The sequence below is a fragment of the Gasterosteus aculeatus genome, chromosome 4 (assembly GCF_964276395.1).
Source record: "Gasterosteus aculeatus chromosome 4, fGasAcu3.hap1.1, whole genome shotgun sequence".
NCBI classification, from domain to species: domain Eukaryota; kingdom Metazoa; phylum Chordata; class Actinopteri; order Perciformes; family Gasterosteidae; genus Gasterosteus; species Gasterosteus aculeatus.
In genome coordinates, this window is record NC_135691.1 from 33,874,047 (window position 1) to 33,899,550 (window position 25,504).

Sequence of the window (25,504 nt, forward strand, 5' to 3'; positions counted from 1 at the left end):
CAGGGAGCCGCTGGCCGCGAGCAGGCGGCCGTAATGACATTAGCCGGCTCTGGCTGTGTGAGGGCAGCGTGTGGGTTGACTGTCGCCAGGAGGTCAGCCATGTTTCCTGGCGCGGGGGGACCGGGGGGGGCCGGAGAGGAACCCACACGCGTGCAGAAACTGCTCTATTAGAGTTTTAAAAGTTTTTATTGCAATCGCGGGAGCAGCGTCAAGTCCGACAGAGCGACGGAGGGCGCGCCCGGGCCTGTCCCGCGGGAGGTCAGGAGCTTGATGACACCCGCCGAGCCTCACAAAGCCCCCCTCGGGCCTGCGACAGGTAGCGAGGAGGCCGCAAGGGAGGAGGAGGAGGAGGAGCAGGAGGAGGAAGGCTCCCCCAGTCTCTGGCTCTTTTCTACCTCACTTCTCCCGCTGTACATCACAAGAATGCAAATCTTTAAAGCCTCCAGATCTGAGGAAGGGGAATCAGTGGAGATGGTGCAGGGATTTAAAAGCTGATCCTCCCTGTGTGAGTCACAGACAGTGACCCCTCCGTCCTGCCCCCCCCCCGCCCTCTCTCTGTCTGGGGCTCTCCTGGTTCATCATTGTACTCACACAAATGCGTCTGTGCATTTTCTGTTTGTCTTTTAGTCGCGTGTTAAAAGAGTGAGGAGCTGAACTTTGTTTTCGATGAAGCTCAAATCCAAGTCAAACAACGCCGCGGCTCCTCGGCTTATTTATTACATCTGTTTGCTCTGTAAAGGCCAGAGAGGGACCGAGTGAGTCACTGGCACCGGCTCCAATGTTGACCCTGCCGCCTGCTTTTATCTCCCGTGAGTTTTATTGCCCTCGAGCTCATTTTCAGCCTCCTTTTTCATATTAAAGAGGAATGTGGGTGTGAGGAGAGAGAGCTGAAGGCACGAGGCCGGTGATGTGTTTCAATAACACAAGGGGGCAGTGGTGGTACCATCTATCAGTGGCGTCCCGCTCCACTAACCACACAGCAGGCTTTTATTTTGTAAGTAACACGGGACACAGATGTTTTACAGACTGACTTTTATTTTGACGCATGATTTCTTAAAAATAACTTTGAATAACCTACAAGGTTTAAAGAGAGAAAAACAAGAAGGGAGATAGTGAAAACAAATCTATTTATTTGACCACAAAAAACAAGGTTTATCTTTTTATTTGTTTGAAATCATTTCATTTGAAAATATATTGTTTGGTTTCATTTCCTTCCTCATTTTTTGCAATATTCTTTTTAAAAGTTTATTACAAAATTTCTTTTTCAAATGAAACTTGATTTTTTTTACATTTTTTTAATGTATTATTTTTTATGTATTATTTCGTTCCATTTTTACACTTTTTGTTGCATGATCAATTTTTTTTTCTTCCATTGTTTCTTTGACTTTTTAATTATTCATTTATTTACATGTACACAATACTTATTTTTATATTGATAATTGTATATAATAAAGTTAGGTGAAGTAGATATGTATTTTTTGTAGGTTATAAATGGTCTTAGCAAGTAAGAGTTTGATTGACAGGTGGTTCATCCAATCACGTCTTTTTGTTTAAAAAGCCAGCCCTTTTTTCCCTACAGGTCACAACAAAGTCTTCTCACAGGGTTTTGTGCTTATTAACTATCTTGGGGCCAAAGTGTGTTACAGAATCATTCTGCAAACAGATTTATTTTGTTTTTTCTTTCTTTATTCTCTTCCAGGCCCACAAACGTCCAAACCACGGTCCCTTATTGTGTCCACGGTTCTTGTCTCACATGACAGCCCGCCCCGAGGACCTCAGGCCTCCTTGTGTCCCGAGCTCCGGGTCCAGACCGCTGCCCCCCCCTCGGGAGAAGACGGCGGTAACGCACGCCCTCGCTGCACCGAAGACACAAACGCTGGATGGTGAGGCTTACCGACTAAACACCTGCCGCTTTCACACCATCGCAGCCCCAACAGGGGGAGGACACGGCCTCTTTGGACTCCACAGAGCTGCTCATTAACCATTTCTCTTTGGTTTCCCCCCCCCCTCGCAGAGCAGTGGAGGTACAGGCCACCAAACTCGCCGTTAGCCCTTAATCTCCCTCTGTGGTTGTTTGGTTAAGTGCAAATCTCCTCTCTGGCGAGGAAGTGCCCACAGCGCCGCCCTCCTGGTGGTCCTGTGAAGGGAGTGAAAGGGCCGGGGGCCACGAGACCCTCCGCTCCTTTCATTGGAGCCTCTGATGTGAAGGCATTTTTTCCCAGCGCACACCTCAGCTCCACAGCAGGGCTCTGCTTTCACCACGTTAGCTGTGTGTGTGTGTGTGTGTGTGTGTGTGTGTGTGTGCGTGTGTGTGTGCGCAGAGGGATTGGGGGGGGGGCATTTCTCAGCACCGGGGTCCAATACTAATTATTCAGCCATATGGCGTACGGCTCCCTCACAATCGCCCTTAACCCTGAAGAAACGTGCTGCGCCCCGCGCCGCGGCTTTGCACTCCGACACATGCACATCGGAACGCACGCACACACACACACACACACACACACACACACACACACACACACACACGTACACTAGTGTGTGTGTGTGTGTGAAACAGATGGGAAGGGCAGGCCATTGTAAGAGGAGGCAGTGCAGAAATGTGCTCTCCAATGCCTCCTCTTTATCCCCCTGCGCTGACTCCTCTTGGCGGCAGACCCCCAGGAAACAAGAGCAGATTGTCTGACACCCTCCACCCCCCCATCTCTCTCTCACACACACACACACACACACGCACACACGAGAGAGAAAGGAAGGGGTGTGCTGAGGCAACGGGGGAGGAACGGAGGAGGTGAAAGGGAAATGGGCGGTGCTGGACGGAGTTGATGTTGGTGGAAGACAATCTGGGAGTGATGAAAGGAAATGTTCAGAAGAAGAAAGAGGGTTTGGAGAAGGGGAGATAATGGCTGTTGTGGGAAGAGAGGAAGACGCCTAAAACGGTGCAACAAGTGCTTGTAGGTGGGGGGGGGGGGGGGGGGGGGGGTCTTGTTCCAGCTTCTCAAATGCAAACATGTGGACAAAACAGGGCAGAACGTCTCGACGGCGTTTTTCACCATATAAATATTCAATTAACTGGAAAATAATCAACGTTTTCAAAAGGCCAATTAACGCCTCAAACCTGCACAGGAAAGAATTTCACCATCAATCAGACATCCAATATATGATGATATAAGATGTGCCTCTTCTGTTCAAGTCTTCCTCTAAGAACCTGTGTGAGCTCTAGGGTTCTCACATCTGTATCATCATCTGTTGGGAATCTTCTCGCTGCTTCAGTCAGCGAGCCGACCCACAATGACCTTCCCTGTGCCTGCCGATTAATGGCGAAAAGTGGCTTTTATAAGAATCCAACTCCCACACCAAAATCTCCGGGTCTGCAAAGCGATATCCGTCCTCTGAGCGTTTGTGTTTCTGTGTCCCCTGAAGGTTTCTTCCGTCTCCATCCAGACGGGAGAAGGAAAAGTGCGCCGATGGCGGGAAGGCGCTCTGCTGCTGTTGTTGTTCCCTGTCCTCCACCCTCCGCTGCCCCACCGCCACGCACCGCCAACCCAACACCGCCCCGCCAAAACTCCCCGCACGGCGACTTCGAGAGGCGGCGAAGAAGCCGGTCGGCATCTCCCTGCGACGAGCCACCTGCCCCGGGGGGGGGCGTTGAAGTCCGTGAGACGGCTCCGCGACCCGCCGCCGCGTCCCCCCACCCGGGCTGCCGGCTGCCTGCGGAGCCGAATGGATTGGAAGCGCCACCGCCGGCGGCCTCCTCCTCCTCCTCCTCCTCCATCTCACACGGGTCGCTCTCAGATTTCAGCCGCCCACCGTCCAGCCGGTTCAGCCGCAGCACCGACCTCGCCAGCGGCCGGAGCAGCGTCCTGTCCGGCGGTAAGACTGCTGAACTCGATCCGCCGCCGCGGCGTCTCTGCGCCTTGTTGAAGGCGGCGGCCTAATTCTCCTCTGTGGTTTCGCAGCAGATCTCGGTGACTCGGAACCAGGAGGCAGCGTTTGCTCCTCACCGCTCCAGCCTCGCCCGGTGACGGGGTCACCCTCGGCTCCTCGCCCTCCGCCGGCATCCCACCCTCGCCAACCATCCGCCAATGCTTCGGCCACCCCTCTCCTCTACGAACCGCTATTTGGGCAAACCCGACCCCTCTCGCCGCCGTCGACGTCAGGTGGGCTTCGTCAATCAGATAACCCTCCGAGCAGGAGCGAAAGCCCCGATGCGACAAAGTATCTCCAACCAGTTCCATCAGAAGCTCCTGGTCCCCACCCATCCATGGCCTCCGACCGCGGCCTTGTCGGCCTGGCTTTCCCCTCCGCCACCTGGTCCTCCTGCCCGAGTCCGCAGAGGACCACTCCCCGCTCCTCGGGGTCAGGACCGGCTCCGACCCCTCTTGCGTCGGCGCCCCGGCTGGAGTCTCGTCGCTGGTCCCCGCTGCCTCCCATCTCCCCTGTCGGAGGTGAGAAACGAGCCCCGGCCGGCCGCATGCGTCCTCCGCCCTCCCCCGATTGTCCCCGAACATGGCTGGACAACCCCCCCCCCCATTTCCCCGTGGACAAAGAGACAGACACAGAGAACTCAAAGCCTGCTTCCACAGCGAGGCATCGACACGTTGTGAAAGCATCGCGGTCAGCCTGGTTCTCCCGCCTCCTCCCGCCCCGCAATAAATAACGCAGCAAGCTTTTCTTTTTCTTCTAAATCAGCGATAGAAAGGAGGGTTTTTGATGAAAAGCTGGTACCGTTTGATTCCCTCCTCAAAGGCGCTGGGCCCCCAACAATAGACGCAGGGGGTGCTCTGCCTCGTGTGCCTCGCCTCTCAGCCTCGGCTCCCCCGCGCCGTCCCTATTCTCCCCCCGCGCCGTCCCTATTCTCCCCCGCGCCGTCCCTATTCTCCCCCGCGCCGTCCCTATTCTCCCCCAGCGCCGTCCCTATTCTCCGGGCTCTGAGAGAGAGAGAGAGAGACGTGAGGCCGACGGTCATAAATCCACACTGGCCAGCGCTCGCATGGCGGCCGAACACTGAGGCGGCGCCCCACAATGGGACACCTCCGCCGCTTCCCCGCGGCCGCTAATTTACCGTCCCGGACGGGGATAAAGAACGGGGGCCGCTGACATCTGACTCCTCCCGGGGAACTTTATGAAAGAGAGAAAACAATGTGGAAATTGTGCAGGGATTTCTGTCTCTGTCCTCAGAGACGTCGACTGCGGGGGGCGTTGGGAGGAGGGGGGGGCGGCCTCGCTGTATCGGAGCACGCTGTTCTCTTCACGGCGGACACAGGGCGAGTGTCACCGGCTCATTTGTTTCACTTGCAGATGCCCGAGGCGGCCTGAGCGTGTGAAGCTTAGAGGGCGGTTCTGGTTTGTTACGAGCTGCTTCTAGTTTTAGCTTCGGTTGTCATTTCTAATTGTTACGATGACTTTGTTCTCAGAAGGTCTATCAGGGGAAAGTAAAAAAACAACAACAACAACAACAACGAGCACTGCACAGTTTAGCCAGATCACCAAAATCACTTTGGAGGTTAAACCAAACACAAAGCGCAATTAAAACAGAAACAAGCTAAAAAGGAAGTTGCAGTGGTACATTTCAGAAAAAGTATTACTTTTTTAAAGATCCTTCAGTCTTGCTGTTTAATTCCCAGAACTGAAGGTCTTCCCTGGACTGTTTCTGAGGTTCTTCTCCGGACCAAAGCTTTTCCTCACAGATAATTGTGTCGGTCTGCGGCATTTATTCAGGGCCCGAAAGACGTTAGAGGTCCCTGGTGAGGTGCATTAGATGAGCCTGTTTGTGCGGCAGGAAATTTAGATTACCTTCAACCGTGTGAGGAATGCATTGAGTTCATAACTCATGCAGGACTCCAGACTGGAGATGTTTCCACAGCTTGACCCAGAGCAACATCTCCAGAGTGTAACTGTACTTGACAATGAAGCGGCCCCCGTCCCGTCCCGTCCCGTCCTGTCCCGTCCCGTCCCGTCCTCTCTGCTCTGGGCTCTTTCCGCCCTGGCGCTGTCACCAGGAACTAAAAGGGCCACAGGCAGACACACAGAAGGCCTTGTCCGCCCCTCTCCCCCCCCCTTCCCCCCCACACACCACCGCCACCTTTAACCTCCCCGAAAAACTCGGCCTGCCTGGGTTGCAGCCCTCCTCGCCGCAGAGAACGACAGCTGAGTTGACAGCAGCAATATGCTTTCAAGTGTCGAGTCAAGTCCCTCCATTGTGTCTCTGAGCGCAGCGCCGGGCCGCTCAAGTGCACAATAGTGCAGCGGTGTGTGTGTGTGAGTGTGTGTGTGTGTGTGTGCGCGCCGTTGCTGGCGTACTTGACTGTGCGAGGGAGGCTACGTGTGTACGCAGACGCCGAGCAGCGCAGTCAGCCTCTTTTCCTTTTTAGAGCCCTCCGTATATATTATCCTTTTGTCCGGCGGCCCGAGCTTTTCTGCATTTCTAATGTGAGAAAAAGCCTCTTTCCTGCGGCTAATCCTCTGGTGTGTAAACCAGGCAGAGCGAGACCGTTTGGTTATGAGGGTGGAGAGGAGCGATCAACGATCGGCTCCACGGTTTTTCACCGAGTCCTTTTTGACTCGAGTGAGGTGAGACTACTTTGGCTTTAGGTAAACCCGCTACAACACAAGAAAAGGTCGCCTGGGAGCTCCTTCGGTTGTCGGCTTCTGTGGCGTTTGTTGATTTATCTACATCCCCTCGGGTATCAATCCGATCTCCATCCCTTAAGGTGTCCAAACATCTGCTGCAACAAATCACGCATTTCAAATCGAGCCGTCTCGTTTCCTCTCACGGGAAGAGTTTGACTTTTCTCGTCTTTTGCTTTAAAATGACATAACTGATTATTACCCCAATCAAATGCAATTCCCCAACGCTTCATATAATGGAAAAAATTAATCTTTGTTCATTGTCAGGTCTGAATGAAAAACATAAATATATATTTGGAATATCTAAAAGGCTGCGTACTTGGAAACAATGACATCTATTCATCTTGCGTAGATATATAGATAGATAGATGGACGATAGATAGATCGATCGATCTACACAAGTAGAATAGATTTAATTGTTTCCAAGTACGCAGCCTTTTTGCTGTTTTGGCCAATAAATATTTCCCAATGAATCGACCCCCCCCGCGCCCTCGCGTATCCTCAAAGGAACCTGTAACCCTCGTCATCACCACCCAACGCGCCCGCTCTGTGCCGTCTGCAGGACGCTGTGGCACCGCAGCATCCCGCTACTCCGAGCTCAGCTGCACTCAGTCCCGCGCGTTCGATGAGCTGGAGGCCATCGCCCCTCGCTCGCTGTCCTCCCCGTCTCTGGACCGGCTGTCGGACTCCTCCGGGTGCCCTTCACCTGACACAGGTACCCGCGCACACAGTGTTGCCGCTGTTTTCCATCAGTGCATCGATGATATTGTCTATGAAATGTCACAAAAAGGTGAAAATTAGCCGGGTGAGTAATAATCTGAAATAATTTGAAAGTTTCCCAAAAAAAAGGCCCAAAGACCTCATACAGAGAAAAACCTGCTTGTCGCGGAACAAAAGCTCTGTGGCGAACGTTTGTTTTGGTTCTTAAAAAGCCAAGATCAGCTGTAAAGCAACAGCCACATGAAGTCACATCAGCACCACTGACATCTAACTTGTAATCTGATTTCTGCAAAAAGCATTTCCTGCCCGGAGGCCCCGGTGAAATCGATCTCCAGGGAGGAAAAGTTTGCTCGAGGGCAAGTCTAGACACAAGGAGGCTGTAGAGGAGGTTTCACTTCTTAGCAAAAGCCTTTTTAAAGACTCTTCAAGGTGCTCTGGATCTCGCTCGAATATATTTCTGCATATTGGCTTTAAAGCATCATATCCAGGCTTTGTAAATGAGTAATTTATCCTTCAGTTTAATCTGATATAAATGTGGCAGATGTTTCCCAACGACAGCAGAGTAAGTGCGATGTGTTTGTGTGCATGTGTGTGTGTGTGTGTGTGTGTGTGTGTGTGTCCCGGGGCTGTTTCAGTGAGCTGCTCAGAGAGACATTAGCCAATGAAGACTTCCTCCACCTCCCTCGTAGCCCGCTAATCCCCGACAAGGTGTTTAACCTGCTTGTTTGACCCGAACCTCCATCTGACCCCGGCGACCTTTGCCCCCCCCCCCCCGAGGATGTGAAAGGATCAGGGCGACCGCTGCCATAGCAACCGCAGCGTGATAAAAACCAACCCGGGGCTCCAGGCCGAACGTGAGCTAATGCGCCAGACAGATTTTTATCGGAGGCCGACGTGAAGCAGCATTTCCATTTGTATAGAATGTGGCAGATTTAAAGCTCCGCTGAGCAGGACCCTTTATTGGCCCAGTAGAGATTATCAGCCTCCATCACAAAGGGGATGACATGAGAAGAAATGATGTGGGGACCCGGGCTCTGCTTTGACTTGTGCAAATACAAATTTGGCAAATTTGGCCAATTTGACATTGAAGGCGTGAACCATGATGATTGGGAGTATCCTCCGCGTATTAACGGCTACACATCATGTACCATAATTACCCAGACAGGAAGATGGCGTCTTTCTCATATTTGACACTGGAGTTGAGGCAGGACAAGAAGCGGTGAGATCTTTCCACAATGAGGCCGGCCTGTTAGCGAACCGAGGCTAATCAGTGCGAAGTGTGTCAGCGGTCTTTCTCCCTCCCGAGTGCGTCCAACACCTCGATCGCAAGCTTTCTCGCTGGTTTGCTGCTCCTGGCTTTGCTGGGTGTCCTTCAATCTGGCGGCCAATGACGGACTGATTCCACGGCCTAACGGAAACACACTCCCGGTCATCCCAGGGGTTTCCTCTCAACGACTCCCTTCCCTTTTCGCACCTGCGGGGATTACTTTACCAGACGCCAGCGCCGACCAACACGTGTGCCACGTCCCAACTGAAAACACTACGAGGGAGCCGTGTGTGCGTGTGTGCGTGTGTGTTAAGTGGGTTACCTGAAGCGTGTTGTGTGAAAATCCCCCCGGCTTGAATGGCGGCTCCACACCCAGCCGGTGTGGGGATTTGCATTGGCAACGGGCCACGCAGACACCGATACGCTTTTAAGTGGCTGGACGATGACAACTTTGGTGCCGCGTGTGCGTGTGTGTGTGTGTTTGTGTGTGTGTGGGGGAGGGGGGGAAGTGTTATTTACAGTAATTTCATAATCCAGTGCAAAGGGGATTTAGGAGCTATTATCTTCAGAGGTCAGCTGTTTAGCAGGTCAGCAAATATATATAGTTTAAATATCTATCACACTGAAAAATCGTGTTAGAATTAAGTAATCAGCCGACCGTTGAAGATAACATAATAAATCCCCTTTACATGTCAGAAAGGTTAATATATGTATATATGCATACGAGGAAAGCAAACCCGTTTGACGGCAGTCGAATCGTTGCGCCCCGCGGCATGTTTCTTCCTCTCCTTTCAGCCTTTGTTGTCCCCTCTTAGCAGAGCTGTCTCCGGGCCTGGCGGCGCTGACGGTGGGCTGTGACTCCGGGACCCTGGGCTCTCTGTCCCGGGTGCAGCTGCTCCTCCTGGACCGGCCGCAGCCCGACACCCGGCCGGGTCTGTTCGGCCCGGAAGAGGAGCTCTCGCCGGTGCAGGACTGGCCTCGTCTCGGGATACAATATGAAGGTACACGCGTGTGCACAAGTAGACGTTTGAATGAAAGAGAAGTCATACAGCATCAAATCAAGCAACAGATTTGACCGAAACACAATTAAACCCGTTGAATGGGGCTCCGACATCCCGACCCGCACACTCCGCTCTGCATCTCCCTCGCTGAGAGCAAAACACTCCACCAGATCACGACTCTCCTGAATGGTGCAACGAGCTCTCAGAAGACACCGGGACCTGCGGAGGGCCTTCACATCTTCAGACTCGACTCTTTGGGGTTTGCATCCCTATGGTTGAAATGCACTCATTGTAAGTAGCTTTTGGATAAAAGGGTCAGCTGAATCACATGTAGTGTAATGTAATGACCTTATTTCCCATTGCAGAACCAATGTCGGTCTCCTGAGCAAAACGGGCGACTCCAAATGAATTGAAAGGAAGTGCCTTTTTTTAAGCTTCTTAATTTTGTCTAAAATGATCGAAAGTGTCGGTATCCGTGGTCACGTGAAGTGATTATTCTGTGTTTCCTCAAGGCTAGCGTCAGTTCACTGAGCCTCCTGCTCTGACAAATCTTTTTGACAGCTCAATTGAGATAAGCAAAAACCGTCATTTTAACCGGCAGCAGGTGTCTGTGTGTGTGTGTGTGTGCGTGCGTGCGGGAGCTTAAAACGCATCACTGTTGGGTGGCTTTTTCTCCGGCCTTGAGAGCAAGCGGTGTCTTTATGGCGCCGAGCCGCTGTTCCTTTTAACGAGCCGTCATATCGCCTCTCATCTGATCCCAGACGTGCCGCCGCGAGCTCCTAACCGCTTTTCGGCCCGAAGGTGCGGCTGCTCGGAGGGGACGTTTGCAGGGATATCGGGACCTGCCACATTAACAAAGATCAAACTGCTGGAGTGGATCATTAACCGGGGAAAGTCCGGTTAGATAGCTGGGAACGCTTAGAAGCAACAGGGGGATAAGACACTGAGACGGGGGGGTTGGTGGGGGCAGGACAGCTCTTCAGTCTAGCGCCTGTTGTTTATAGTCTGATAACCAACACGGGGGGAGATAACTTACCTGCAGACGTTTAAAGGTTATTGTAAACACCTCTGACTTCACTTTAGTGCTGGGCGCACTGCTCAGGGTTCATTGGTCCGGGCGTTGAGATGTAGGTCGCTGAGTTTTTATGTCTCTGTCCCAAGAGACGTGTCCCACAACTCGGATTTTGATCTCAGCAACCTTTACACAGTTACCTCTGTCCCCCCCCCGGCCCGATGTATGCAAACAAGCACCATGAATGCCCTTAGGACAGACTTCTCCATAATTGAGCACCTTTTTGTTTGAGTTATTAGATCCGCTCGATGGCGGCAGAATGTCACCGGTTGTGTCGTCATTCACAGCAGATTTGTTTTCTTCCTCAGCGGATGAAACTCACTACAAACTAATTTGCCGTCCCTTCGCTCCGCATCACCCGCAGACCTCCCCGTGAACGGTTATCATAAGCGGCACTTTATCCCGACCAGCGTAAAATTCCATCGAGCTCCATCGTGTGTGACGGCGGCCGCAGAAATCTCAAAACCTGAACAAAGACAAGCCCAATCTATCAGCGTGGCTGTGCAGATACCGGCGGATTCACACGAATGTGAACTTGGTTGAAGCAGATCCATAATACGAAAAGAGGAATATGTTAACAATGGTGCTTTTTCTCTTTGGGATCCGCGCTTTTGTGCCACAAACGTTTGGCGGCAAGAGGAAATCTGTCCGGCTTCGCGTGTCTTCCCTCCCTTTGTGTCTCCAGAACAATGTTTGCACCTGGCACGCTCCTGTGGACAGGTGCTCCACCGGGCCTCTGTTTATTTATTGCCCCTTATTTGCTCAGAGGTTAAGAGACATAATTGGAGGCAATGCGCAACTCATATCTGTGCACACACGCTGAACTACAAAAGAGGAGTGCAGGTAAGTTTGCGCCGGAGGCCGATACCTTCAGCGCAACGCGCGCACGCGCCTGCAAACACACGAGCGCTTCCTCTGCCTTCGGCCTGACGCCGAGTCCTGTGTGGGGTTTTTTTTTTGTCAGGTGGCGTGAGGCCCCGCACAGCTGGCGGCGTCTCTGAAAGGTGTGACTCCGCAGGGAAAGTCCACGAAAACAAATCGGTGAGTGCCTCCGCGCCCCCCCCCCCCCCCAGATCCCCCTTTGGTCCGCCGCCCTTTCACTCTCTACCCCCCCCCCCCCCCACACACCTCCTCCGCTCATATATCAAATTTTCCTCCAAAAGCAGCACCCCCCCCCCCCCCCCTCCCGAACGTGGCGCTCGCAGCCGACACAAAGACCCCCTTTTCACGGACTTGAGCCGGCGAGCATTTAGAACTGTCACTCCGGCTAGAAGAGCTGGATTGTTGTTGATAATTGAGACAGAATATAACAGAGGGCACGCGGCGTGCAGCAGGTGTGTGGTTAATCAGTCACGGGCTGCAGGAGGGGGGGGTGCTGAGCGTACAGGGCTTGTGCTGCAGCGGAATGGAGGCAGGTGCTCCACGTGACCTTCCATTAAGCTCCCCTTGGTGACGAATGAGAGAGGGCCCCCTGAAAAGCAGGAATGAGACCCATAGGACCCCCCCCCCCCCCCCCCCCCCCCGCGCGGTTACGCCAAACCACAATGACCAGCGAGCGTTTGCGTGATGCGCCCCGCTGAGCCGAGTATTCACGAAGGAGAGACTCGCGGCACGATGGTACCCAGTGTGCTCATTCCGTGCTCTTGTTTGTTGCAGGAGGGGTCCGAAGACGCTTCTGGCTCTCCGTCTTCGTGGATCATCGATCCGAGTCCATCGCTCGCCATGCTCAGATCCGCCCTCTCCCCCTGCGTGTCCGATCTCGGTACTGTAACCCTTGAATAATGACGCCTCTTCATCTGTGTGTGTGTGTGTGTGTGTGTGTGTGCGGCGGTGGCGGCATTCGCCGCCTCTCTCTCGAAACCGGCGCCCTCCCTTAAGAGCCCTGTAACAACAATAGTTAATCAATACAAGAGCCCGTCCTCGCCATTAGCGTCTGATCCGGTAAAAGCCCACTCAGGCCCTGCCGGCTCTGCTTCGCGAGGAGCCATTGTCTCCTCGCTGTCAGCGCCGTGTTTGGCGTTCCCTTCCCTCCGGTACAGTTAAGCCGGCTAATCCTCGCGTGGAGGCCAGCTGGCTCGCGGTGTCACCTTTTACCTGTGCGGCCGGGCCTGCGTACACTCACGAAGGGGAGCGCTCACTGTACGCGGCACAAACATCGGAAAGCTGCCAGCGCGAGGGAGGGAAAAGGCCGACCAGGGCAGAAATGGAACGCCGCCCTCCCCTCCCCCACCCCCCGCCGCCTCTTTCGCCTCCTGTTTTCATTCGACCACATCCGTCAAGGCTGCTTTTTTTTCTCCCCCCCCTCTCGCTGGCGACTCCCTCGTCCAGCATCAGTCACTGCTCCGTCGCGCTAATGGCCCTTGGCCCCCCGCGTCCGTCGTACCTGTGATTGATGGGTCCGAGGGCCCGAGCCGCGGCAAACCGCTGAGGCCAAAGGCACAAGCGATACGTCTCTCTGATCCAACATGGCGGACGCCGAGCGCAACGGACGCCAGGCTGTGTGATTTCCGGTGCGACTCACACAAACACGCGTGTGAAGGTGAATTGCGGCCTCGCTGTCGTATGCTGGTGGAGTTTTTATACCTCTGCTCCATTTGTCCTCAAATTAGCTAATGATGACATTTAGCCGTGTTTATCCCACGCGTTTGCCTCTTCTGTGATCACAGGCGTCACCCCTGGAACCGGGACTCGGTTTTATATCATCTAACCGCCTCTTCTTCACAAAGCAGAGCTGATTTATTAGCTTGTTAAAGGGACACACGTGTGTACGTGCACACAACGTCCAAAATTCCCTTTCGGCTGTTGAAATGCAGCATTTAACGATCAAGCTGTTTAAACATCTAACCGCGTAAGAATCGGGCAAACTGGACGAATGGAGGAAGACGTCAACCAGAGGACTTCGGCGGTGGCTTGTGTGCTTTGACCTTTTGGAGGCCAAAGGCATGGTCACACTCTGGGGGAGGGAGGGAGGGGGGGGTCATCAGCAGGGCGTGGAGGGGTCACGGCTGAGGTCACACCTTGGCTAAAAGATGCCCAGTGTGCGGCGTGTCTTTGTGTGGATAGGTGAGATTTGGTTACCCTGGAGGTGTGGGCAGTTGAACCCGTTGGATGGGGCTCCAGGGTAATGGAGGGAATGACCCCCATTACGATGAGACAGAGGAGGAAGTGGGCCGGCGACGCCATTTGGATCTGGAAGAGTTGATTAGTTCACACGAGTATTTGGGGAAGATAATGAAAGCGTAATATGTTTGAATAAAAGGTTTTCACTGTCTTTGAATTATATAATTGTGATTTTAAAGCTGCTCCAGTCTCAGTTTGATACCGTCAACGGTGCTCAGCGTGGCCTCGCAGCTTCAGCTCTCAGCCTGTTGGGGTCTTTCTGTTCACTGCAGATGTTCTGTCCTGCAGCATGAAACACGGATGGACTTGAATCAGCCAGGTTGACGGGTAAACGACTCGAAGGGAAAGCGCTGCCTGCGTAAAAGTCAAAGCTTGTGCGATGCAGGTTCCGTGTCAGTGAACTCTTGAGATTAAAGCGAAGCTGCGACGCTCCGGCTCCCCGGCGAGGCTCATTTTGAGGTTTTCTGCTCATCGGGAATTCATAGGTAGAATAATCCCTCGCGTCCTGGTTGTTTTTTTTGGGTGAATGTGCCCCCCCCCCCGGTCACTGCGGAGTTTAGCATTCAGCTGCTACTAAAGATGTTAGCGTCCAAAATGAATGTCGCTATGTGCGGGGGCCACAAAGAGCACTAAGCCCAACTGACCCCGGCGAATTGTTCCAGGAAGCCGAGGAAGCTACGGGACAGATTAGCCTCCAAATAGACAGAGACGGAGCAGGCAGAGATTAGCCGTGTACTTAGCGAGGATCCCGACCCCACCAGAGGACCACACACTGACAGTGTAGCCATGTCACCATTGTCTCTAAGCCACCGACACTGTGGACTCATTGGCCATTGTCGCTGAAATCCTGCAACGTTCGAGCTCTTTGATTGGCACTTGTCAGGGCTGATAGAGAGGCTGACGTGTTTCCTGAAAGGAAAATCCCCTCCCCATGAATAATAAGTTGTGCAGGACTTTTTTTTTTTTTTTTTTTCTCCCATTCTGCCTCTCTGTCAGCCGATAGCGGGGGGGGGGTTGAAAGCTCTGGGTGGCATCGGTGAAAGGGCCCCCGGCGCGCCGATTGTCCCGCTCGCCATGCTCATCCCTTCCTCAAACACCGAGAGAAGGAGATACAAGTCCGACCTTCTGCTCTCTGCCTGGATGCTAAAGGGCAACAAGTCACTCACTCACTCATCTTTTTATCACTAAGACAATTTATAGAGGAAAGAGTTCAAACATTTAGTAACAAGCTTGTTGAATGTATTCATTTTTTGTTGATTTCTCAAATCAACATCTCTGAAAAATGAGCATCTTTTAGATGATGAATTCTGCTCTTTAAGAAGATGAATTCATTTCATCCCCGGTGGCATTGAGACGTCAGCGGGACGTGGCGGCTGACGGGAGGCGGCTGATTGTGTGCAGCGCGGCGGAAGACGGCCCGTCAAATGAGACGCGGCGCCATCGATCTGCGCTGCCGACGGGACAAATGAATCCACGCCACCGCGTCGGGGACGACTCGATGAATCTGCTGCCTGTCGGCCAGCTCACTGGTCCGGCCTCCTCCTCCTCCTCCTCCTCCTCCTCCTCCTCCAAGTGGACGGAGCCGTCTCCAAATGCATCCTGTTTGAATTAGGAAAAGACCCCAAAACTCTTGTGGAAACTGTTGCAAAAGACAATCGGAGCTCTGAAGTCTGCATTGACGAGGCGCTTTGTCTCTGCTCCGCTGCACCAAGACGTGTTTTCTGTGGACTTTTTATTCCCGGATAACGGGGCTTTTTAATTGGCTGGTCAGTGACAAAACGGACGGCTGTTTAAAGTTTCGGGGAGCACGTCCTCTCTGAAAGGGACCTTCAGCAGGACAATGGGATGTTTCCTAAAGGAGCTGAAATGCTTTTAGTAGCTACTTCCTCCTAAATGAACATGCATACATATATGTGGGGGGGTGGGGGGGGATTCTGACTCAGGACTGATTACAGTGTTTATATTTAAAAAGCTAATCCATGTGCTGAGCAATAAGCCAAATACCACGAGATGCATGAGCTAATTTAGCATTTTATTGGGTTTTATGTTGTATTTCTCTGCTGCAGGTTCCAGCGGAGGGGAAGGGGGCCCCGCCGAGGAGGAGGAGGAGGCCAATTATCCGGGATGGGGGCAACAAGTCAAATCCTCAGCCGCAGGACGGAGGCCCGCGAGCCTTGATGGCAGAAGTGAGGAGAGGAAGCGGAGGATGGAGGAGAGGAAAACAAAGGTGCTGAGCTTGCTCTCCAAGCTGCAGGACGACGGGCCGCGGCAACCAAAGGGCCACCGGAGCTGCTCCAACTTCCAGGACTGTGAGTTTTTTTTTTCCTCTAATAGAAAATGACGTTATTTAATGCCGCGCAACAGCCCGTCAACCGCCGTCTCACATGAACTCCCACACGCGGGCTCGCCAACACGCATAGAAAGGCAGATGAAGACTTTACCATGACAGGCAGCGCCTCCACGCCGGAGACGATGGATGGAAAAACACAAGCACCCGACGCCTCCACCAGCGCCGCTCTCGCCTGTGAAAATTGACCCTCAATCACTGCACTTGATTTTTTTTTTTTTTTCTTTTGAATCGCACTTCAGCCGTCAGTTCTCCAGTTTCCCTCTAGTGCCTAATATCTGGCATTCATTCCCAACAATAAGCATCCACACCTAAGGTCAAGGCTGAGGGGCCGGCCCTCCGCAGAGGTCGGTCAGGTCAGAGTTCCCCCGTGAGGGCCGCCCCCCCCCCCCCCCCCCCAATGAAAGGGACTGATTGGACGGGCTTGTTCAGACCACAATCAGGCAGGATGAAGAACCCTGCAGCTGGCTCCACTATTCTGCGCCAAGGTTATTACTGATGGAGAGCTTTTGTTGTGTTACAGGAGAATGTGTGTGTGTGTGTGTCTGTGCGTGTCCTTGTATTTGTGTGTGAGAGCTTTTCAGAGCGATACTGGGCTTCAGAGCTGCAGGTCAGCAGCATCTATCCGTCACATCAGACTGTAACACCTCAAGAAGCGTCGGATTTGTTTCCATCCGTCGTTTCACGCGCCTCAATATTCACCAGGGTCCTCTGGTGTTGTGTGTGTGTGTGTGTGTGTGTGTGTGTCCTTGTGAATACACACTCGTGTGGCGCTCCAGGTTGTCATCAGTCTCTGTTTAGAGCGAACAGGGAATATGTACATAAGCACAAAGAGCAGATGCACTTATGTTCTCAGCACGAGATGAGCCGTGTTGCTACTGAAAGAAGTATTTTTCTTTTAATCCTCCTACATCTCCAGTGACACGGCGTTACTTTTTACTGTGAAACTGCAGTTTAAAAGCTACGAGATAATGTGATTACACGTATTGATCAACAAGCAGACAATAGTTGTGTTTAAAAGCTAAATGGTGGTTTTTACTTGCAGTTATAGAAGATATTTTAATTATTGCCAGTTAAAAAACAAAAGCAAAGACTGTTAAAAAGTTAATAATAAATAATACCAGCCAACTAAATTCCTGTTTTCAACATAACCAAACTACTTCTCAGCTTCTAAACAAAACACTTGATCGGTGAAGTCGACGGCTACCAAACGTTTGGTTTGATTAATTTGCCCCACGTGTCGGATTCCTAATCGTTGAGCAGTGCTTCCATGTGAAATTTGCCATATTTATCGTTTTATCACACGTGGCCGCGGGGGATCTGTGGGCGCGTGGCGGTGGGGGGGGGGGGGGGTTCGTAGCGACGCCGATGTCAAGTAGCTGCGGTCTCCTTTGTTTTGCCCCCCCCCCCCCCCCCCCCCCCCGGCTAGCGCCTGTTAGCTCGCGGCGGCGTGAGTCACTCTGTGGGCTGAGGTCTCTGATGGATGTTGATATGGAACACCTGGCGGCCTCGACGCCAGCCACGCGTTGACCCCACCCACCTCCACCAGCACCACCAGCAGCAGCAGCAGCCTCTATTACCCTCCTCTGTGGGCGGAGATCAGGCCCTAATTGTTGTTGTCAAGCAGTGAATGAGCCTAAAAAAGAACCGTACGGTCGGCCGAATGAACAAGAAAGACCGGTCTCTTAAGAGCGAGATGAAGGGAGGTTACGGGCATTAGTGTGAGGTGTTTGTGAATGGGGGTGGGAGGGGGGGGGGGGGGGGGGGGGGTGTACAGTGCCTTTTATGTAACCCCTGTTTGCTCAGCCTTTGGGCTGGAATACCTCTATGTGTTTACCATCAGCCCCGAATGACGGGGGCAAACAAACAGCTCGCCCATTGACGAGCGGCGGCGTGGAATATGCCGCATTCAAAGCACAGAGAGAAAGGGAGGAAAGGAGGGGGGGGGGAGTCAATCTGTCAAAGAGTCTATTATACGGCGTCCAAACACAGAGCGCCCTCCACAATGGCCTTATTAATGGCACAATGTCAAGGAGCGGCGGGGCAATAAGAGCAGATGATTTCGCTTTGTGAGGTAATCTCTGGAGATCTGCTACTGCAAGACGACAGATGACCTGGACTCTCTGCGGGCTCGTATCCGTGTGGATCTGCGGCTGGAGCTGATTGGGGCGTAGGCGTGTGTGTGTGTGTGTGTGTGTGTGTGTTTGAGACGCGCTTTGTGTGTGTGTGTGTGTGTGCAATAAGTTGTGGTTTGCGGCGAGGCCGATGGCGTGCAGCCATGAGACAGGAGTGTGGCCACTACGTTTTCTTTGTTTGTTTTTCTGCCTGAGCTTTGACTGCTCCCTCCAACACACACACACACACACACACACACGGCTCAGTGTTTATGGAGAAAGTGAGGGGGAGGAGTCGTGCACTCGTGGAGCAACAACAGCTCCTGCTGCAGAATGTCCCCCCCCTCCTTTACGCCGTCCTTCCCACTCCAGAGACACCCGGTCTGTGATGTTCAGCTCTGCGTCTCTTCCACAGCGTAACTCACCGTCAACCACAAATCTGACTTTACCGTAATGAAAAAGATCGCAACTTTTCTATCACAGAAGGAAACATCGTCTTACCGTCTGCAGAGGTCGTGCCCTTCGACTCATATTGATAATATGTTCCCTTCTTACACCCCCCACCCCATCCGTGCGGTTGGGTACGCTTGTTTTAGTTCCCTTGGTGAAGAATATAAACTCAGCCGACAGGTGTAAGACATTTTCAAAATAATTTACTCCCCCCAGTTTTTATGTCGTATTGTTTCACGACTTGGAATAATTAGTAGAATTAATCCTTTTTTTTTTTTACAGCTCTGATTACTTAAATGTCAAGAGACAACAGAAAAAAACACACCTGCATTCTATTCTACACAACGCTGCTTAAATCATTAATAAATATGAAGTTAACTGTACTCAATGGGCTCGGTCACTTCCACTGCACCTCCTGCTGGTTCACTGAAGGTTCCATCTCTACGTCCGACGCCTCCGTGCTGCTGCGCCGGGCTTCGCCTGCCCGGGTCACATGGCGCGTCCTCGCCTCCCAGCACCACACTTCTGTCTCATTCCGTCGAGGCGGCAGATTTCTACAGCACCGCTTTCCCTCACCTGCCGTCGAGGTTCTGCTCATCTCCGCCCGTGTGAATGCTCTAAATCGCCGCTCTTAATCACGTATGTTAGGGCCGCGTATGTGGGGCATGTTGCACGCTGACATTCTCCTGCCATTACAAAAAAAAGGGGGTCACCTCCGCCCCACCGCTGAATGTGACCTTTGTTACAGGAATTATGGAGCACTAAATACGGTGTGATGAGGAGCAGAAACAAAAGTCTGGGATTAAGCGGGAAAGAGCAACAAACAAGGGGAACTCGTTAAAGAGCACAATAGACCCGTGTGTGTGTGTGTGTGTGTGTGTGTGTGTGTGTGTGTGTGTGTGTGTGTCACACGTTGCATCAGTTGCAAATTAGTTATGGGGGTCGATACTAAAACATTGTCTCCAGCCAAGTCCGTGAAGTCGGGCACGATTTAAAATACATTCTACACAAACTAATAACACGTTACCCCACAAAGGTCTTTATTAGAATTTTAGAATTTTCCTCACTCTTTATGTAAAGAAATCCAAAAAAGATATACAACAGCTTTTGTTCATACATGGATGGTAAAATATACCAATTATAACAGAACCGACGTTCCTTAAACGTTTATTCGACTCCCTTCAGAAAAATTATTTTTATTGAACAAAAGCTTTCAAATATTACATTTTCAGGCTCTAAAATGTCTTAACAGCACATCTGACTCTTTCGACATTCCCAGATAAAAGCGTGGAGGTCACACAAGGAGATATAAATCATGCACAGATGAGCGTTCGGAGGCCAGAGACGTCCATCCGTCAGCTGCAGACGTCGAAGACGGCGTCCGCGTTAAATGAGTCGTGACCCGCGGCTGCGCCAGAGAAAGGGAACAAAACCCCCAAAAAACAAACGCCAGTGAAAGGCCCGAACCTCCCCGCTCATCATCATCATCGCGGCCCCCATTCTTCCTCTCTCAATTGCAACTGAATCGCCTCGGCCTCATTACAGATTACGGCCTCCGCGGAGTGACTCTCCCCTTTCTCTCGCCTTTTCTCCACACAGTCCCTCTCTTGATTAACATTTTCTGCTAGGCTTCACACCAAAGGCCCAACCTGTGCGCTCTAAAGGCGGGGTGAAAAAAAAGAAAAAGCCATCAAGCGCTGGAGTGGAATCAGATAAGGCTATCAGGCAGGAGGCTTTGCTGCCTCGCCTTTGTCCCGCTCCTCCACCCGCCCTCGCTTCCTCCCTCAATCTCTCACTCCGCTGCACCTTTTGTCCGGCTGATTCCCTGACGGAGTGCTCCCCTCAGACAAGGACCCCCCGACCTCCTGCAGCACCACCGTGTGTGTGTGTGTGTGTGGAGGGGGGGGGTTACTTGTATTGCAGACAAGACCAGGCAGGCTGTGGTCAGAGCCGACGTTGAACTTCCTTAAACTCTGCTTTGCTTAAAGCCACCGTTCGTATCACAGTTAGAGCCCGTGTGCTGGACTGCGTTGAACTGAACCACGATGTGTAAGTTTACACTACATGGAGGGCTGCTGGTGACGGGGCGCCTCCACCTGTGGAAAGCCGGACTCGTGAGGCAGGAGCTCGTCTCCCACCTGAGCGGCTCCAGCAGAGAGCGCGGCGGCGATAGCGGCCCGGGTCGTCGCGGCGGACTCCTCCTCTAGGTCAGTGGAGCTCGGCCCGGTGGGGTGGAGGGCGGGGGGAGGGGGGGCAGAGGAGCTGCAGCCATCCGCTCTCTCTGCACAAAGGGCGCCGTTTCACTTTCGGCACGCGGACAAGCTGATGTCCAGCTTCAGGTCTGAGCTCGGGTTCTCAAATCGCGGAATATTTGCAAACAGATGCGGCGAGCCGGCCCGCGGGGTTTCCTTTTTCTTTCCTTTTCTTTCTTTTGATCAATCACGCTTTAACGAGTCAAGTTGACGGGATGCGAGTGTAACATTTTGCATGTGAAAGGACGGGTCCGGAGAAGGCCCGCTTTCGATTAGGCCTAAGCTGATAAATGGCGGATCCAAACAGCCCCCCTGCTATCGCCGAGAAACCCCAGCGGTGCAGAGCTTTAAGTCCAGACCGATATCAACTCTGTTGCTCCTCTTTCTTCTCCAAACCAATGAATAGATTCATTATTCAGGAGACTCACTCTCATCTCCTAAATTGAAGTGGCAGCAGCTTAAAAGCCCCCGTTTTCTACCCCCCCCCCCCCCAACCCAATCCCTCTGCCGCCTTTTCTCCTGAGTCACTCTCCCTCACAAATTTGCCTGCTGAAATATTCACTCATGGGTGAGTCTGTTTGTTTGTGACATTGTTTTTATAGTGCAGACATTCGCCGTTACATTTCAGTTAAAAATGGCGCCACTTTCTGCTCAAAAAAAGGTTTCTGATGATTCACAACACTTAAATATAAAAGAACTAGTTCTGGAACTTCTGGAGATTTTTTTACTTACCTTTTTGGCTTATTTCTGTCATTCACACTTAATTTAAAGGAATTAATCCATATTTATTATTTTCTTCATTAGTGTTTGTTCTGTCAAACAGAAAAAAATGTTTTTTTACAAGTTCGTTTTTGAACAAACCAACAAAGAAAATCACTCAAATGATCTCATTTGAAGCGCTGCGTTTAGACCGTTGTCACGCATTTTCTTTTTTTTTTACTTAAATTACTAACAAAACAGTTTCAGTTCATTTTTCTGCCGGTCAACAAACTGCCGCCTGCAATAAGAAGTAATAATAACCGCTCCCTTCTTTTAATATGTGTCTCATTTCCAGCTCTCGTCCGCTCAACTTATAGCTTCCATTCATCTCACTTTCTGTGTTTATGAAGAAAAAAAAAGGTTCTCCAGCCAAGTGCCCCCCCCCGACCCCCCCGACCACGGCCAACTGGACGCCCTGTGAACCACTCGCCCTGCATTGTCCCTCCTCCGTGACCCCGCAGCGACCGGAGGAGAGAAATATTGCTCTAATCCACTCTGCACACACACACACACACACACACACACAGAGAAGCTCGTCGTGCTTCTGGAGCTGCAAATCTGTGCTGTGGAATAAAACGTGATGCAGCAATGTGTGGCCCTAAAGGTTCGCCTTTGTCTCCTCTTCTCTTTGCAGTTGACTTTTTGGCAAAGTATTGCATTTTCAGTCAGGAGAAGCTGGCCGAGTACAAAAGGGCTTTTGAAGCAGTAAGTGAAAAGGCATTCAAGCCCTTTATGTCGGGGTTATTCTCTGTCACTCACTGTAATATGTCGTCGTCTTTGGGGAATTAAACTGAACCACTGCTCTGGTTGATGAAGGTGATGATGATGATGATGATCTTTCCTGGCAGGAGGACGCTGATGATGACGGCTACATATCCTGCCTTCAGGCTCTGCTCGCGCTCAAGAGCGTCATCCCCGCGGAGCGGCTGTCCGACGAAGAAGAAATCTACGTCTACAGGGTCGGCACACGCACGCCGAGTCGCTCTGACCGAGTCTCACCCTCAAACTTTAGTCTCGACTTCCCAAAGAATGTTTCTCGCCTCATCGTTATTAAGATTAAGAGTCCACAGGATGCTGGAGACACCTCTTTGTCTTTTTCGGTCCATTCCCTTGTCAACCGGTGCCGATGACGTCATCTCCGTGGCCACGCTCGCCGCCTCGACTACTTATGCGTGTCCTTTTTTTTTTTTTTGTCTCTGCCCGTCCCAGATCTTAGAGATGGTGGACTTCAGCGTGACAGATGGGCTGGTGGACCTCAGGCTCTTTGCTGTGATTGCGAGCCTGGCGCAGAAAGTGGCGGCCATGGAGTAAGTGACCTGCGGCAGACCCGCCGTGAACTCCTCCGCGAGGCCCCTGACCCGCCATAAAAAAATTTAAAAAAAAGAATAAGAGTGTGTGCGCAAATTTGTTCCGGCGATTTTGCCGTCGTGTGTGGGGCTCCTTTGATCCGCTTCTTCCGGCCTCTTCAAACGTTTGATGACTTTAGAGGTCAAAGTTATGGCGCCGAGCAACCAAACGACACAACGGTTGCTGCTTCCACCTCCTCAGCCGTCAGCGGTTTTATTTCCGCTTTGAATCCCGTTGAATTGAATACTCAAACCGGGACGTTTGAGGGTGCGCGCGTGGAAACGGGTCTTCGGAGGCCTCGACGTTTGTTCCTTTTGCGTCCCTCCGTCGGACCCCCGTGCAGACAGAAGACCTCTCTCTGCTTTGATCTCGTCCCTGGCGTCCTCGTCTCTCCGCATTATGGCCCGCATGCCGCCACAGATTCCCACACACATCGCTATTTTTTCTGCCCTGGGGGGGGTGCACAGCTTCCTACAGACAGGAGTGTGTGGAGCCAAGACTGCTCTGGAGGTCTGCGAGGGTCAAGGCCTCGCCCCGGAGTGAGAGCTGGCTCTCAGCGAGGACAGGGTCAGGGTCGCGGGGTCCTCTGATTTACGGCCGGCCCTTTGTGTGGTGTGCTGGAGGAGGCCTGCTCCGCCCGGCAACAGAGAGGGAGGGAGAGACCAGGGTGTCTCCTCTGTATGGAGGCAATTATAGTAATGATAATGAATGACCATATTAAACCTCTTTTCACAAAACTCCTCTTTGCCATTTGAATAATAAGAGGGGAGATCAGCGTTCGTAACGCCGCCTCCCAAACAAGGAGAAAACAATGGCATCCTTCTGTCGCCTCATCCCAACTGAACCAGATTGATCCTCTTACCTGTTTCAGTTAATCCGGTTGCCTCTAATCCTATTTCGGAGCTGAGCTGCAACAGTAGTTACACAATCAGCCTTTCTGATCATTTCGGGCTTTGAAATCTGAGGAGGCGAGTTTATATATCATTATTTGTCCTCTTCTTTTACTTCCTACTAATTGCCCCCCCGCCGCCCCCCCCTGTCACTCACCTCTTTTCTTTTCAACTGTGCGTCACTCCCTCCGGCTCTCTCGTTGCCCACCTCTCGCCCTCTGTGCCGCGCCGTTTCCCCCCCCCCCCTCGACTCGGGCCCATCTGTCTCCGCGTGGCATTGTGCTCACGCGGCGCCGCATTCCCTCAGGGCAAAGTCACATGATCTGCCAAGAAGCACATTGCCATACAGGGTTTCCCAAACGGCGCCGTGAGAGCGTGTACGCGATGAGCCAGCGCGGGTCCCGCCTCCTCCTCCTCCTCCTCCTCCGGAGAGCTTCCCTCTCGCCGAGTCAGGGCTGCGTTCAAAAGTTTCCCAAAACAACTCTTCCTGGCTTCTGTCAGAGCAAACTAGGTCAGGATATGTTTGTGTCCCTCCACTCCCCCCCCCCCCCCCCCCCCCGGCCGGGTTACACGCCGCCTCCCCGGGCGAGGAGGCCGCCAAAATGTTGGGCATTGCGTAAGCGCGAAGTGTCCCGTGTTGACCCCAGCGGGGGCCGGGGGGAGGCCTGACAAAGGAAAATGGGTTAAACCTGCTACAATCCTCCCCGCGGCCCGTCGGCGGTCGCCCCTGGACGCTGGCCGCCGTCACGCCAGTGTCCTCGGCACACCGCCGTTTGGACTCTTTTACCGCAAACCAAGTGCAATTAATGATCATTAGCTGCCCCGTCTGGCCGCATCCCCATCAAGCCGCCTGCCAAATCGCGGCGCGGGGAGCACTCGGGCGTGTGCGCTGCACTCGTTGGCCCGGCGCGCGGCCTGTCCTTCCCCCTCGCAGGTCGCTGAGCGCGCGGCGAGGAGGGGCTCGTTAATACCGCCGCTCGTTAGAAGAGCTCGCGTCTCCCTCCAGTTGCCCCAGCGGAACCAGCTATCGATGGTCTGCTCGTGTCCTCTAACCTCCTCACGAACCCCCGTTGACCCCCACTCACCCTGCCCCAGCTCGCCCCCCCCCAACGCCCCCCCTACACACACAGCCCCCGAAACCAGAGCAGTTTTTATCCGTTACTGTGGCGGGACGTCCACGTGTGCCCGCGCATTGTTTGCCCCCCCCCCCCCCCCCCCCCCCAGGCAACTGTGAGCAACCACAAAGGGCTCAGAACACTTTACCGTCACTCCTCTGCTAGCGCGACATCGCGCCGCACTGACCCGCCAAAAATCACCCGCCGCCCAAACAGCGGCCACCCAAGTATTTAACAACCGTCATTGTCATCGCCAACAAGCCTGTGTGGAGGAATTAAGGCTTCCAGTTTAAAAACAACACTTGTCAGCATTATTTTTTTTTTTTCATTTCTCCCGAAATCCTAGTTTACAAACTGGCTTTGACCAGAGTGAAACGCCATTGAGTTGCATTATGGGAAGTGTAGAATTCCAGCTCAAGATCT

At 52.6% G+C, this 25,504-nt stretch overlaps 1 protein-coding gene and 1 long non-coding RNA gene across 5 annotated transcripts in view; one reads left to right on the forward strand and one right to left on the reverse strand.

Annotated features, from left to right (window-relative positions):
• The window catches only part of LOC120818181 (uncharacterized), a 34,127-nt gene that overhangs the window by 6,157 nt on the left and 2,466 nt on the right, over window positions 1–25,504 (forward strand). Inside the window, exons 1-12 of one of the 4 annotated variants that reach the window (XM_078100506.1) lie at window positions 325–994; window positions 1,700–1,883; window positions 3,421–3,870; window positions 3,957–4,445; window positions 7,190–7,342; window positions 9,430–9,615; window positions 11,652–11,728; window positions 12,344–12,449; window positions 15,874–16,116; window positions 22,364–22,434; window positions 22,578–22,688; window positions 22,939–23,036. In XM_078100506.1, coding sequence (XP_077956632.1) covers window positions 908–994; window positions 1,700–1,883; window positions 3,421–3,870; window positions 3,957–4,445; window positions 7,190–7,342; window positions 9,430–9,615; window positions 11,652–11,728; window positions 12,344–12,449; window positions 15,874–16,116; window positions 22,364–22,434; window positions 22,578–22,688; window positions 22,939–23,036 — 2,255 coding nt within the window. In that variant the 5' untranslated portion in view covers window positions 325–907. Of the gene's footprint in view, window positions 1–324; window positions 995–1,699; window positions 1,884–3,420; window positions 3,871–3,956; window positions 4,446–7,189; window positions 7,343–9,429; window positions 9,616–11,651; window positions 11,729–12,343; window positions 12,450–15,873; window positions 16,117–22,363; window positions 22,435–22,577; window positions 22,689–22,938; window positions 23,037–25,504 lie in introns of those variants that run through there. The other 3 variants (XM_078100503.1, XM_078100504.1, XM_078100505.1) reach the window with 3 other exon arrangements.
• On the reverse strand, window positions 19,718–24,461 carry LOC144406111 (uncharacterized). The gene is made up of 3 exons (XR_013467296.1): window positions 24,124–24,461; window positions 23,939–24,036; window positions 19,718–23,752 (listed from the first exon to the last, which is right to left on the reverse strand). It is a non-coding gene; the product is annotated as an uncharacterized LOC144406111 (long non-coding RNA).